We start from the raw sequence: 16,666 nt of genomic DNA on the forward strand, positions 1-16,666 counted from the left end.
CAATAAAAATAAATGAGATTACCAAGTAGTCTAGGCCTATGTGAACAAATCAGTTGTTCAAGAATAAAAAAAATTAAATAAAAACAGCACCACTTGGTTGTCATTAATGTGCAAAGATTTTTTTTAAATCAAACTGAAAAAAAAACTTGTAAAATGAAATACAACAAATAATAAATAATGATAATGAAATGAATAATAAAAAAATACCCTCAAACAAAATAACATCCCTTTAACTTTCTAGGAAGTTGTCTACAGGTTTTTCGCGAGGAAGACAAGCCTGTCTACTGCCTCTGGCTTGAGGCATGCTCTTTGGCATGTTACAATGTTACCCCCCGTACTGAAAACCCTCTCCGAAGGGGCACTTGTGGCAGGAATGGAGAAATATTTCTTGGCCAGATTACTCAGTCTTGGGAAGTTAGCTTCATGTAGCTTCCACCACTGCAGTGGGTCTGTATCAGGGTCTGTCTCAGACGACAACAAGTAGGATGACAGCTCAGCTTCAATTTTGTCCTGCTCTGACTGGGAGGTAGACAACACTGTCAGTGTCTTGTTCTTGAAGAAGCTTGCTAGAGTTTTCTTCTTCTTTGTAACAGGTTCAGCAGTTTCTTCTTGGTGCAGGTCCTGCACAGATGTGCCAGGCTGGGATTTGCTTTTCTCAGCTGGAAGAGACATCAGCTCTGGAACAGCTCTTTTCTTGATTCCGTCCACTTCGTCATCTGCTATATAGGTTGTCCGGAACCGGGGGTCCATGAGTGAGGCCATGTCCAGGAGTTCCTGTGTTACAGGGTCATTGTATTTATTGTTGAGGTAGTTGAGTATGTTGCTCTTGATTTGTTTGGTGAGCTCGGTCTCACCCTCCTCTGGCTGCAGAAGGCTGTTGTTTAACAGGTGGATTACCGGTTTGAGGTAGGAGACACTCACGTAGGCCTCACCAGATAGGGCATCAGTGAATTCCTTCAGTGGACTTACAGCTTTATTAATTGACTCCAACATGTCAATGTCCTGCCAGGTGGGCACCAGGTGCCTGCTTTTCTTGTCTGCTCCCAGGACCTGTGCTATGGCCTTCTCCTGTTCCAACAGTCGTTCTACCATCAGTGGTCTCGAACCCCACCTGGTTAGGGACTCGGTGATGAGGTTGTGAGATGGTAGACCGAGCTCAGCCTGTACCACTGCCATATCTCTTCTCTTCTTCCAACTGAAGGAAAAGGCACTTACAACCTTTTTGCAAACCCCGATGGCACGGTCAATCCGTGGATCTTTCATACCATTCACTGTAAAAAGGAAAGAAAAAGGGAAGAAACCAAAAAGGAACATTTTAGAATGGCACCATTTAATCAATGTGACAAGGACAGCATTCACACATTGTGATAGTCTTTTTTTTATGATTTAAATATTATTATACATTTTCCATGACAGACAAACACAAGAAAAAACTGTATGACAATACAAGGACATGGCTGTAGCACAAAACAGTGGGAGGAGGGAGGGTTACAGTGTTAAATTATTTTATGCATGTGTTTCTCTTTAACACATAGCCTAGTGTGTCCACATATTATCTTACACATTATGATAGTCTAACACTTCTTAATTAAGCTTAATTCTGTTTGACAAAGAAAAGAAAATGTTTCACACTGTAAGTATAATTTAATTAATGCGTAGCCTACACACGCACACACACACTAGTATTACATTATTTATGCACTTATGGCAACTATGCATAACTGTATCAAGGCTCCAGACTTTTTTACTTTTTTACTGAATAGATAGGTCTCGCATTTCCCCTCCCCCACACTAAAGCCATCACTGAACCTAATATGCAACTGCATCAATCCATTCAATTCGTTTTTATACATACATGTAGCACGTTGTTATGCATTGTGTAGCCACTTACTGATGGCATTGTGAAGTCTGTGTCCAAAGCATTGGAGGTTGGGCCACTCAGTCAGTCTCAAGGCTTTAATCATGTTGGAACCGCTGTCCGTAGTCATGCAAACAAGACGGTCTTCTCGAAGCTTCCAGGAGGCCAGCGAGTCTTGTAACCCTTGGGCTATTACTTCGCCAGTGTGGTCGTCCGGGAAGTACGATGTCTGCAGGCACATGCCTCGCAGGGCCCATTCTCCGTCAATAAAATGCACGGTCAAACTCAAATATGGGTGTGTGGTTCGGCTGGACCATAGGTCGGTAGTGGTGGAATAATAAACTATGTTTTGCAGCTGCTCTGCGACTCTAGCTCTTGTTTTGTTATATAAATTGGGCAATGCAACTGTAGCGAAATGCTTGCGGCTGGGCAGTTGATATTTCGGGTCTATCGTTTGCAGCATCTTAATGAACCAGTTTTTTTCTACGGTATAGATGGGGACCATATATTTTGCGATGTAATATGTCACCGCATCTGTGATCGCCTGCCACCGGGGCCCTTTCTTGTCATAAGGAATGACTGTTGAAAATGCTGCTGCCAAGGTTACCTGCTTTTTTGCAGGCACTTTGTGGCTTGAGCTAGCATCTGCATCTCTTAGTGCTACACACTCCTGCCATTCCACTGCATGTCTCTGTCGCAGGTGCTGGAATAAGTTGGTTGTGTTCCCATGTTTTGCAGCGATCGTCTTTCTACAGACCTTACACAGAACAGTTGTTTGTTCTATGTCTGACCGCTTGTACCCGAACCACTTCCATACAACTGAAGTAGCACCTTTTTTAGGAATGAGTTCTTCTTCATCTGTGTTCGTGGACATTTTTATGGTACGTCTGTCGGTGGCGCGTGAATGTGATTGTAGTAGGCTATGTGACTACCCGATCTGCAGCTCTGCACATGCGCACAGCAGATCGGGCAGAGCTGCAGATCGGGTAGTCACAGGCAATGTGGCTGAGTTTTGTGCGCGTTCTGGAAAGTGAGAGAGTAAGCTACTACGGAGTCCCTTAAAGCAAAACAAATCTGCGGAGTCTAGAAATGTTTTAAAATCGCGATTTTTCGGTTCAGCCATTTCACAAACCGTAGGAAAGTAAAAATGAAAATTAATCGTTAAAACCCAAAAAATCGCCCAGCCCTAACACACACACGTCTGAGAAATGGTCAGGGATAGCCAAACATTAAAACTAACACATATTGACACAGCTGGCTGTTTATGGGGGCAACACAATGGTAAACTGAGCCGAGATAAACAGAGATACTTGAGGTCTGAGATACACGCTGACTCTGTGGCCGGATGGTCAAACAAAAGCCAGATCCTATTCTGGCTTCAAGTATTAGTTCCCTATAATTTATTAACCTCACTCATTGTCCAGGATTTCGAGAAATTCTACTTTCCACCACTGTTTTTCATCCAGTTCATCAGAAAACCAGATGAAATCCATCGTTTAAATGTCCTGAACTTAAGATGCAAATGGAAGCCCATTGAAACAAACCCCAACTATTAATGATGTGTCCAAACGGTCCTAGAAAACAGCCAAGTGTTGTTTTGCTGTTATTATCCATGTCCTTTTGCTCCTGATGCAGATATTAACCAGGCTGTTACATAAGCTCTGGAGCCACATGAAAAAGTCAAATTGGAAATGAAAAATCACCAAAAATCTCTCTGGTTACATCTACAGAACCACACAACACCTCCAAACAGAGGATACTGGCCAAGCACATCATGACAGCTCCACACACTATTATGCATATATATATATATATATATATGACTGCCATATGGGGAACTGCAAATCAACAGCTGGTGGGATGTGTGCTTTTGCAAATTGTTACCATATTAATGTGTGATATCTGCTGAACACATAGTGTATGCGTGTTGGTGTGTGTGAACATCTACCCGCCACATGTAAAGTATTTAAAAGTGGCTTAAAATGTGATTTTCTTAAATGCTTATTCTGTTGTACATATACAGAAATCATTGACATACCATCACATAAACAATAATGAGACTATAAAAGTTGCATTTTTTTTAAAATTCTCTCTCCCAACAGTTATGCAACAAGAACAAATCACTTGCAAACTTGAAGTCAGCGCCCTTGTGGGTCCAACTGATGACATATGACAAGATGTAATATGATTGTGATCATAAACATTAAAGCCTGGAAAGCAGCCAAGAATTCTAAAGTAGTGAGTGAGTTAGGGCGCCCAACCTCATGCACTCATTCAACCCTCTTTCGTCTCTTTAAGATCAACGAGAACATTAGATTTATCTTATATTGATTATTGTGACACAGGAATCAGGGATAAATCATTTCAAGTAATTTGCAACACCTGGGGTAAATCTGTATTGGCAGCCGCTGAAAATAGTTTATAATATCACTGAAAGTACAGCGTGAAAGGCACTTCTTTTGTTACTCTGTGACTCCACACAAACAGTAATTACAGACTGCTGAGGTCATTAGTACCACCCATTTCTATGGGTTTTGACCAACCAAGACGGCCGTCACGTTGGCACATTTCACTTCTTTCTTTCAGAATGAGGCTTAAACGAGGTGAAAATCACTACAAGTCTGGGCAGTCTAGTCTTATATTTCAACAGTTTTACGACAAACTGTGACTTTTTTTACATTAAGATTGACAAACATCATAGCCGACGTGTAATGTGTGGCACAATTCAAACGGGATCGAAAGATACGTTTTCTCTCCCCATTGTCTTCAATACATAATTTTTCCGAAATAAGGTCCCATGGGTCGGAAGTAGAAGGGCGGGACTTTGCCTCTCTATAGAGTGGCGAAGTCCCTCCCCTTCCGGTGGACCTCCATGGGACCTTATTTCGGAAAAAGTATGTATTGAAGTCAATGGAGAGAGAAAGATTATCTTTCGATCCCGTTTGAATTGTGCCTCGAATTACACATATGATGTTTATCAATTTAAAAGACAATTTTGCAAGTAATAAAAAAAACAAATGTGTCGTAAAACTGTGAAGTAACACATTTGTTTGCGTGAAACGCTCAATGAACTACATCTCCAGTCTAGCAGAACAACACACGTCACCAAGATGGCCGTCACTACTGTCTTGTCAACAAAACGATTGACTACCCTCACTATCACCACAATGAAACACGTCCAGAAGAATGTCATGCAAAGCTGCCTGCCTGCCTTCCTTTGATTCTCTCTGAACTGCCTGGTCTTTTTAATGTTTAATGTCAACCATTTGTGCAGATAGCATGAAGTAGAAAAGATCGGTGATCGCCGATGCTAGCGTTAGCATTTCTCCCCCGGGCTTAAATTGTGTATTATAGAATGATCACACTGGTGACAGTACTCGAAATATGACTACTACTCTTACTGTTTAACATTTTGGGTTACTTAATGTTACTTCATATTAAGGCTAATAAAAATGACATGGCTGTAATGCTAACTAACATGCTAGCTACTAGCTAAGTAGCTAACTTAATCCAGCCACTCCTGGTCCTTTCATCAGACGGGAAGCGAAAGAACGAGCAAGACCCATTGCTGGTATGATAACAACCTGGTACTAAGCACACAGGCATCTTGTTAAAGTTATTTTATCTTAGCCAGCGCCATATAGATAGATTATATCTATATGGTGCTGATCTTAGCTATCTCTCAGTGGAGGAAAACAATTGTGACATCACTTACGCGACTCTGGGATTTGTAGTCTTTCTAGTTGCGTATTTTTCATAGTCTTATATTTCAACAGTTTTACGACAAACTGTGACTTTTTTTACATGGAAATTATTATTTAAGATTGACAAACATCATATGTGTAATTCATGGCACAATTCAAACGGGATCGAAAGATAAGTTTTCTCTCTCCATTGACTTCAATACATTATTTTTCCGAAATAAGGTCCCATAGACCGGAAGTAGATGGGCGTGACTTCGCCACTCTATAGGCACCAGAAACGTGTCCGTCCACACGAGACAGCTCGAACCGCTGGAGACGCTGTAGTACATATGCCGGGCCTGTAAGTGGCGCTGTACTTCTGCCACAAAATACACCAAAAGCAGCGAAGAAGACTTCTCGCACATGCATGGTTGCCATGGTTGCCCTTCTGTTTATTCTCCGCGCTGGATTTAGCAGCAGAGGTGGGGTTTCGCCAGTCAACATGTCCAATAAAGTTTAAATCTTCCGGACAAAATTAGAAAAGTGCCGGTCAAAGGTCTTCTTTGTTATTTATTGAGCTTTAAAACAAATGAATAACGACTCTATATAATAATATAAGAATAATACACGGAGGACGGAGCCTCTCTTTTCCTCCCCCTCTCCTGACAGCCTGTCAGTATCCGTGGTCTCATGCAGCTGGCTGATCTAGTAATGAGTGACCCGACAGTAAAAATAAACATATTTATAACTAGTTTAGGTAGTTTGAGAGGTAATTAAAATAGCTAAGGGTGATGATCTAACTTGAAGTGCGTGTTTTGTTCCGCTCATCGCTCCATCACAGCGGGCGGAGCTGCAGGTTATCATGCAGAGCTGCTGTCTCCTCTCCTGTCCGATTAGACTTCAATCACGTTTATGTCCATATTGATCAAATCTAGCTGGAAGCTCCTGCTGGGTGCACTGTGCTGCGAGATACCGGGACCTGGCTCGAAACACTGGGGCTATTGCGTCATCGTTAACAGGAAATGATCGTTATAGGGCGTAATCACAGAGCCGTTAGGCCCCCCAGAGCGTTTCGTCTGCAGATCTACCCACCTTGGGACCCGTTATCGTTTTCTGCGTTTCCATGTTGGCCTTGTGTGGCCGAACCGTCTATCTGATAGAGAACTGTAGTAGATATGACCGTTATCGTCCTCGTGTGGCTGCAGCCTAAGGTTTGCTGAATGAAAAATCAGATTGTTCATAAATCAGATCAGATATCCTCTACTGTTTAATACAAATTAATAGTCATTTTCCATAGCATCAGTAATGGCGTTACATGGAAATCAAAAAGCATAAGAGCATGTAAGAGTATGTAAGCCATTCAGGAGCTGAATGCATACAATATCTATTACCCACAGCAACATCAAAAAGTGATTTTGCCAAGCAATTCGTCTGCTTTTATTTGGGTATCAGTGCTATACTATTTAGGCAAATTTCCTGGACAAGGTTCCTAATCTGTGTTTCATCACCCAAGCATGCTCAAACTAAAAACATGTTCCATGTTTTACCCATAGTAAAACCATGACCTCTCTTCACAGCCAGGGAGTGTATCAGTGATAGAATCCTGTCTTCATTAACTTGATTTACAAGATAGCTTTTTGTATATGTAACATTCTTTAGACCAAACAAACCACCAGTGAATGCACTGTGTGAAAGTCAGGCATGCTAAACGACATAATCACTGATGAAATATCATGCTGGGTTAGAATTGTTTTCCCTGAAACACACACACACACACACACACACGACTGAACTGTTTTTTATAACCCAAATCATGGATTGCACAGTTCTCCGATCATAACAAAACCCATTCAGCACTAAAAATGAAAAGGAGGATAGAATATATTTCATAGCCAGGCACTGTAACCACTAACAGATGGGTCCTCTGCCACTGAACTTAATTGATGGAGGAATGGAAATAATTTCAGCCTCACCAATCAGAGGTTATAGAGGCTAGTCCTCCCCCGACACCCCTGTTGTAATTAAATATTACTGGTGCTGTACATTATAAATCTCAGGTAGGTTAATTCTGCTGTGAGTTCTAGACTTTGATTTTCCACATGTCGAAAAACAACCACAATATATGTACAGCCTTACTGGAAATGAAAGAGGACAAAACTCATACATTTGCCAACAATGGCAACAAAAGGAAGGGCAATTGAGCACTAGACACCACTACGGGTGCACAAGCAATATGAAGCTTCATAAATAATATAGCCCTATAGATTGTGTAGAACAAAACAACAACAAAACACACAACATAGACATGTATAAACCATATGCTCTTTTAGGGTTGGACAAGTAGCCAGGAACGTGATAAACCTAATCTAAAACACCTCTCCCATGCACTCTATAGGACTTTATGTTCATCACAAATCCACTGTTCTGTTTTTCTTCACGAGAATAAAATGTAGTGGTGTGTGTCCTGTAAATATAATGAGCAGACATTTATGTCCTCATTATGCTAAGCTTTCTGAAAATATCTTAACCTTAACATAGAGATGGTAGAAAAGAGGGTCATAGTTTGCGTGTATTTGTGGCGACAGCATCCCAAAACAAAAAAAACTTCAGCAATTGGCCTTTTTCACAGAAGCAATTTGGACATATTATTATAACACAGGTGTGACTAATAACATTAATTATGGCCCTGTTCCATTTAAGCAGGCTAGGGCCTGGTCCCTGATACTGTTAAATTGCTATGAAACACTAAATAGAACGAGGGAACATATGTTTTTCTGTTGCCATGCAATGACATGTTTCCGACCGTTACTGGTCAAACATCACCTTCACTTTGGACTATGTGACTGTTGCCAGTATCCATAGTAAATAAAGAATCAGTGATCTACTCATTTATTTATGAGCGACTAAAAGGCCTTAGGCCTATTACAGCCGTATCCTATTGATGTTTGGCACACTAAACACAACATTATAATGTAGGCCTATGCAACACAATAGTTTCTGACGTTCTCATGTAGGCCTACAGTGAGTTGCAACAAGAAAGTGCATTTCTCACCTTTCTGAACGGCATACTGTGAGTCTTGTGCTCCGCAAAGTCCTCCTTTTTGCACATACTTTTCAAAGCATGATCCCAGTCCATTCAGCTTCTCTGTCCCAATGGCATCTTCAGTTTTCAAAAACGTTTTAACTGAACACAGCTCTGCAGCCACAGCAGTACAAAAACAGCAGCAAGTTCTCACCCACCTCACGGAAGGTAAAGGTTTCTCAGTGAAAGCACGAGTCATTGCTCGATGGTCCACTTTGCTATTAAGCATGTTTTTTTGTTTTAGCATTTAGCATGTTAGCTAGCCCCCTTTGCACCTGTTCACGTAACAGCGTGGGTGCGTTTTATTTTGAATCACTTGATCGCCAGGTAATCAGTGAATAATCAAAGTAGATGCAATCAAAGCAAGGGTCTAATAATTATAACCATAACCTGTTGAGACGTAATCGTTAATTGTATTCCATTGTTGTGCATAGGCTACTTTGTCACATAAAGTAAATGAACTGCAAACACTGGCTCTGATATGACTGCACCCCTCACACCGTCACCGACAGACTCTAGGCCAGTGAACGTCAATGTACAATCACAATTGAATCTGGAGGTGGAGCTGTTTGCAGATTATCATGACTTTTTCATTTGATTCACTTTTTAATGTATGGGATTTGAATTTGATCAAAGGACAATACAATACTAGCTAGAAATGACTACAAATTTAAAGTAAAGTTAGGAAACAAAAATACAATTCCTATTACAAAAATACAATTCCTATGTTACAATAAATAGAGTAGTAGTTTGTAACTTCCACCATTGCTTTTTAATGTTAAAAATATACAACAAACAAAAGTGTGAACCCGAGGCAATGAGGACAGCTGGGGTTTTGTTCCTTAGGAAACAGCCTGCGTGGACCAAGTTGGCAAGCTTTGCCCCTTCACATTCCCCTGCTGCATGGGATTAAATCTCTGCACATTTAACAGGGATGCTTTATTTTCTTTTGAAAGTCTTGTATGCTTTTCTGTGTACTTTTTGCCAGATTAAACATATTCAGGATATCTGAAAGATGTTAAGAGGCATATTTGTTTATGCTCAGGGTTGCCAACTCTCACGCATCTGGCGTGTGACACACGCTTTCACTCTCAATCTCACGCTCTCACGCTGCCCAAACTATTCTCACGCCAAAAACAAGATGAACCGGCGATCGTTTTTGGTTGGTTATTTACAATGTTGAGTTGACAGCTGCTCAAACTGTCGATCCGCTCCCTCCCCGCTCCTCTCCACTCTTAACAACGTTAACAGTGGGAGCCGGTTGGTCAATCCCCGACCCGTATTGCGCATGCGCAGATCTAAGATCCAGTAGAAATGATACAAAAGTAAAAGTCTGCTGCTTATTGTTCTACTAGGCCAAAATAGAGTCAAATAGTATATGAGAGTAAGAGTGTGTTAATTAATATACTTTGGCATTTTGGATTTGTTTGTGTGTGTTTCATGTATACTGTAGGCCTCTCATGATAATTAATTTTGTTCGATACATTTTCCCGGAAATTATTGTGATGAACGATAATATTGTCGGCACCGTTGTATGACCATTAACATAATGATAATATATAATAATAATTCAAGTACATCCTTTCAAACTGCGAGTCACATCCTCATGTAAATGGCAATTTATCGAGTTCATTTTGATTTATCGTACGATAAATCAATTAATTGCTTACAGGCACACAATAAAAGAGTGGAAACAAACATGTGTTTGACTTTCATTAGTGAATGAAACTTTGTGCCCTTTATAGTCTGTGTCCAATATTGTGTATTTGTATATATTGTATATATATCCTATATATATATGCTAAGGTCCCGCTACTGACACGATAGCAGTCATTTAGTGCGCATATGTGTAGTTAAACCCATGATATCAAATCTCACTCCAGCCAGGTACCCAAAGTTGGCAACCCTGTTATGCTTGTAGGTAACAGTGAAAAAAAGGAAAATTAAAGATGGAAATACAAAACATTTTAAATAAATCAAATCCATTCCATTCAGGCACTCGTTTTGCCTGCGGAGGGGGACTGGAGAGAGTGAGACAAGCTTCCAACAAACTAAATGCTCACCACCAGAGGCTGGTTAGCAGAGGTCTGGACGAGTCCACTTGGTTCCGTGAATAATGCTGGAGTCAGCTCCACAGCAGTAAACACTGAGATAGCTGCAATCATTCAGCACCTCCGGCCTTAAACAGACTAAATTGTGATTGGAGTCCTTATGGGAGTAATTGTGAGCGAACAATCAATGTGATCACCATCATTTGTGTTCAGGCCACAATAAAACACTCTGCCATGAGCTGCCACGGTGTTGAACAGCAGAGACCACAGATTACACAACAATGTATAAAAGACGCAAAAACAAGGTACAGTTTATTGTAACAATATTTCCAAAGGATGATCCAGAGGTCTTCATAGGAAATTGTGGAGTTTTTTGTTGAAATAAAGTAGAAACAAATCATTCCATTCCCTTGTAGTTTAACTGTGAGTTTAAATCAGTTAAAGAGCAGACATATTAAGAGCGCCTTATGCTCGCCAGCCACTGCAGAGACCCAAATTCGGTTTGAGGGCGGAGTTGCTGTTGTTTTGGGTCTATAATCAAACAACTTTTTACTGCACAAGCCTGGGGCATAGGATTAGGTTCTGGAAAGGATAGACACATGTATAGTAATACCTGCTGCCCATATTCTAAAGCTATAGATAACAGGGTGTCACAATGTCACATTTTCCATATCTCCATTTTGTATTTTGATTGTACTTGCATTTTTTTATTGTTTGTGAATACACTGAAATACATTTAATTGAGGTATTAAATTGTCCCTTCTGTATTTGCTGCTTCACTAATACAGACTAGTTGATCCTTACCACATAACCCAGGTCTATTTTTACCCCAAACTCAAATAAAAAATAAACAGTCAAACAATTTAAATCTCACTCAATGGTTAATTTAGGTAAAACTAAACATGTTGAATTTGATCCACTTGTCTTCTGCATTTGCACCAGATTCACTTTAACTGACAATGAACATGTGATGACAAGGCATAGTTGAGCAGAAATGGCAGATGTGTGGACTCCTGTCACTGGACTCAAGTATGACTCATGTCATGATGACGATGCTTTTAGACATGCAACTAACATGTGAATTTAACACTGAAGACTCATGCCTTGACTCCACCAGGACCTTATGAACTGGAATGACCTGATTTGCACTCCAAGCCTAACAATAAAGTTGTATGTTGTGCAGAGATCAACTTTTAATTTTCCTGATAAAGAGAAAGGCCATCCCATTCTGGAACAAATTCACACCTTAGAGGCTAGGCTTCTCAATACTCAAATTTCCCCTCCTCGACTCCTCGGTCCTCGGTCCTCCGGTAGTGACCCGGAAATGAATTTCAGCGCGCCATTTTGAAGGACGTCTCATTTCTCTAAATGCACACCGAGGACCGAGGATCGAGCGTCGAGGAGGCTCTCTGGAGGAGCTATAACCGAGGATACACTGATGGTTCCTCCACGGCTCCTCCGCGGATGCATTTCCGGGAACGGTGGAGGCGTGACGCACGGCCGGACTTATCTCAGCCAATGACAGCTCTGCATGCATCCTCTGGATATTATTTTAGAAACTGCTTTCATCGCGTTGCGATGTTTACAGTGAGAACAGCTGTGAGGTCCGTGCAGAAAGCAGAGCAGTGTACAATATCACTCAGTATAACAGGCCTACATTACTCTCTTTATTTGCTGTAGAACAAAGACCATTTAGTGCGTCACATAATAAAATACACAACGGCTGTAGCCTGATTATGCTTTAGGAGCTGTAAGTGTGTGTTGTAGGCAGTGTGTATGTGTGTGTGTGGTACAGTATGTAGGTGTGTGTTGTACAGTGCGTAGATGCGGCGGACAGACGGGTCTCAGTTGGTTTGGTGTCCTTACTTTTAATTTAATTTCAAATCTTTATTTATACAGATAAATCTCATTGAGATCATTGATCTCTTTTTCAAGGGAGACCTGCTCAAGTAGTTCCACATGAAACATAAAAACATAAATAGAACAACAAAAGGACATCATACAGCATCATTTACATAATTATCCACATAAACAGGTACCAATAGCTTCCGATTGAGTAGCATCCAACCGAGCTTTAAAAACATTTAGTGGCACCAGATTGTTCAGTTTCCATTTAATTTGCAGACTATTCCAAGACAGAGGAGCTGCGCATCGAAAAGTTGTCTTCCCTAAAACAGTCCTAGCAGTTGGCACATTTAATAAAACCACAGCATGCGATCTCAGGCAGTAGCCACTTACAATTCTCCGTGAGATCAGGGAGCAGATATAAGATGGAAGTTTCCCTAACATGGCTTTGTATGTTAGGGAAACTTCCATCTTATATCTGCTCCCTGATCTCACGGAAAATTGTAAGTGGCTTATTATTATTACAAGTTAATACTTGTAAATACAACTTTTGGCCCGTAATTTCAATTCCCCATTTCAGCGACCAAAGAGAGGGGGGGATATATCCAGTCTCTGATTGTGTTACGTTATTATGAGAGTGCTGAGCTCTCATACTTTAAATTGTATACATTTATATAAATATATTTGTGTGTGTGTGTCCGCATCTGTGCCTGTTATTGTCTCATTATACGGTATACCGCACTCTCAATTAATTCAAAGTAAATATGTGGGGGAACAATGTTCAGCTGATCTAACAGAGATTATGAAATACAGCGCTATGACAAAACACTCGACAGCTGATGCAGCTGTTGCCACGTAATAATGAACGGACGTCGCTTTAATATGACCGCTCAGAGGAGAGGAGTTCTCATTTCTTTAAACGTCTGCTGCTTCCCCTCCTCTCTCCTCGGCTCCCCTCCTCGGTCCTCCGCTCGCATCTCCTGTGGGCGGGTCTAAGTCTCGAGGAGGGGAATCGAGGAGGGGACATTTGAGTATTGAGAAGCCTCTATTGTGTGAGCAGAAGGGGACAATGCATTTGGCAGTGCAGGTCACCATATGATACTTTGGAATATCGAAAAACAGATGGAAAAATGCAAAACACTTGACTCAGAGATTACAATTGATTACAATCGCATCACAAGAAAAAATAGCAAGGCACACCTAAATATTTTGGTTTTAACTGGTTAACTGACAGAATCAAACTGCCCCGCGAGTCCTTTTACTGACATACATGACAATTAACTGACTATATTCATTCAACTGTATTTTAATTAATACTGAAGACAAAAAATACTGATAGAACATGTCATATAAAATAGGAGAGACTATTCTTTTTGTTGGGGGTCCCAATGGAAGAATGTCATCTGATGAAAATCTGTGTAACTTATTTTCCTTAAGAGACTCTTCACATGAAAACACTTTTTAAGAACTCCAGCATTACAATTAAATACATAGAGGCTCCTAATGGCCATCATTAATTGTACTGCACCATCTAAGTGAAGAACTGTTCTTAAAGAAATGACCAATAAAGTATTTACAGATCAAAAAGCTAGTTTAAACACAATGTTTGAGGCAGGGGGGTATTATCATACAGGAGAGAAATTACTGACATCAATTAAGGAAATATGGCTTTGTAAAATATATTGTGTTAAGTATTTTTGTATTTATTTGGTCATCCATACTTTTGTTCCAGAAACTTCATACCTCTATTATTATCTAGGGGGCATATGGCGTTCAAACAGCCGGTGAACTGGGAGGAGAGAGATGCCTTTCATTACAACTTCAAAGAGTGTGTATCATTCCCCAACCTGAGCGCTTCACTGAGCCACTTGGTGCGTTGCATGCCTTATTAGATTAATTCAAGCTAATCCAACTGTAACCAATTGTGCGTTATTGTTCACGCTAATTACTCCATCAGAAGAGGTTGACCTCCTCTGAGTTTGCTTAAGACTCACGTCCAGAAGTCAGAGGTCACACTCAACCAGCTCAAATACCCACCAATCACCGTCCGTTCACTCAGCAGCTTGACCCATATTTTTCTATAACCATACAGCCTGGGAAATTAATCTGCAATAACGGGAAAACGGGGTTGTCATTGGAGATTTGAGTTAATACGCATATATCCGCTCCCTGCTGTGGCCCTATGACCTGCGCATGTGCCCCCGTCTCTTGAGAGCACAGGTATGCAGGGAATGCCAACGCAACAGACTCAGGCAGACGTTGGAGAGGGCTGCAAGCTAGAGGATCGCAGTTTAGGGAGTGAGGAGGACCACACTTCACGGCCAGATGAATGTTTGTTCAGCCTGGGATCATTTATGAAAGGACCCCAAGCTAGGGGAGATGGTTCTGCCTCTATTATCTATATCTCTGACTGGATAAGTCTTTCTTCTTCAGGCTACGAGATTCAAAGAAAGTTCTGAGCAATAATATAGAATAATTTAGTCCAGTATTTTACCCCCTGTGGTGCAGCATTAGCCTCCAGCTATCTCTTTCTACCGTCTGTCTTCAACCCTGATTTGTCTTGTCTCATCACAAGACTAAACGAGAGAGCTCGGCATTTCACACATCATAATCTCATTTCACAGCCTCTGGCACAGGTTCAGAACAGAGGAAAAGCATAGCAGGATTTGAAAGCTGGAGGTCCAATCACATGTAGGGGGTGGTGTGTGTGTGTGTGTGTGTGTGTGTGTGTGTGTGTGTGTGTGTGTGTGTGTGTGTGTGTGTGTGTGTGTGTGTGTGTGTGTTAGGGCCCTCTTTGTTGGGGCATTAGGATATTTGAGTTTTGTTGAACGACAATATAGAGAAGCCTTCAAACCATGAGCGTTTGTGTACATGTGCAGCGTCCAATGCAAAGGAGTCAATGCAGGAAGTAGTAATGCTCTTTATATTGCAAAGTGTAAATAAAGTATTGCCTAAGCATTCACCATATCATTGATGCAATGCGCTAACATTGTACAAAGTCAAACATTTAGAAAAGGTCAGCATTGTATTAAAAAAGGTTGTCATTAAATATAATACTGGACTGCATTACTGTGGGAGTATGTGATTTTGTTTTTGTGTTGTTGACCTTAGTGCATGATAACTAGAGGGTTAGTCATTGAGTTGGCTAGTTTGGACAATAGAGAGGCACATAGGGAGTTTAATAGCTAACATGCAACTCTATATTGGCAATGGAATTAACCAACAGCAAGAACTGTTATTGGAGAATTTGAGAGTGAAGAGCATGTTGAGGCTTGATAATGACTTCTAGCAGCACACCAAAATCTTCTCAACTGCAGACCTTTTGCTTGTGATTCTTACTCGTTTGCCTGTAAATGTTAACCGGCAAGTTTCCTAAGAAGTGAGGCAAGTTGAACCCTGTCCCTCTTTATGAAATAATCCAAAGTTATAATAATCCATGTGTGTATATGCAACTGTGGTGGTTGTCCATGTACCTGATTGGGGTTTTTTAGACAAAAAACAAAACACATAACATTTCTTATAAAAATGTAAAGTCACATAAAACAATAGGTGTAGAGGGCCACAATATCAAATATTTGTATTTGTCTATAATTGTAGTGATGATGTGGGAAACTAAACGCTGAGATATTAGTTATCAATTTCTACCAGACTGGACCACTGAAGGCTGTCAAATTCAACCTTCATTTAAAACCAAATGGCCCCTTTGATGTTTGTAAAGTACTCTAGATACACACACACACTACGGTCAACCCCTATACATGTAGATCTGAAAAAAACAAGAATAATTAGCCAAGAAATGGTAAAACATTTGGTTCCAATCTGTGACTGTGATTTATTTTTCCTCATTAACTTATTCTGCTTTCATATTTACCATGAACTTCCTGCTGCCATTCTTGACGAATGTTTTAATGACCCAACAAAGGTTATACATGCCTTTATAATGCACAGAGCACATACCAAACACAACAGCTGCTGTCAGTGCCTCTACTCTACATACCATGTGCACTGCACTTAAAAGTATGCATGTGTGCACGTACATAACTTTCAGAGGAGCCTCACACTTGGCTGATGCAAACGTACTGTTGTCATAATACAGTAAGGAATGTAATCATATTTGATAGGTGGATCAGTGTCGATAAATCAATAA

At 40.6% G+C, this 16,666-nt stretch overlaps 1 protein-coding gene across 1 annotated transcript; it reads right to left on the reverse strand.

Annotated features, from left to right (window-relative positions):
• Positions 1-98: 98 nt before the first annotated feature.
• LOC117540702 (zinc finger BED domain-containing protein 1-like) lies at positions 99-2,257 on the reverse strand. The gene is made up of 2 exons (XM_034207488.1): positions 1,892-2,257; positions 99-1,271 (listed from the first exon to the last, which is right to left on the reverse strand). The coding sequence occupies exons 1-2, from the start codon at positions 2,097-2,099 to the stop codon at positions 250-252; spliced, it is 1,230 nt and encodes a 409-aa protein (XP_034063379.1). The 5' UTR covers positions 2,100-2,257; the 3' UTR covers positions 99-249.
• Between the last annotated feature and the right edge of the window lie 14,409 nt (positions 2,258-16,666).

This window comes from Gymnodraco acuticeps, unplaced genomic scaffold, assembly GCF_902827175.1.
Source record: "Gymnodraco acuticeps unplaced genomic scaffold, fGymAcu1.1, whole genome shotgun sequence".
NCBI classification, from domain to species: Eukaryota; Metazoa; Chordata; class Actinopteri; order Perciformes; family Bathydraconidae; genus Gymnodraco; species Gymnodraco acuticeps.

Excerpts from the sequence above, each read along its gene's own strand:
- LOC117540702 (XM_034207488.1), bottom strand. The coding sequence starts at position 2,099 with ATGTGCCTGCAGACATCGTACTTCCCGGACGACCACACTGGCGAAGTA. Across the intron at positions 1,272-1,891 it reads CAGACTTCACAATGCCATCA|TGAATGGTATGAAAGATCCA; the intron begins GTAAGTGGCTAC and ends TCCTTTTTACAG.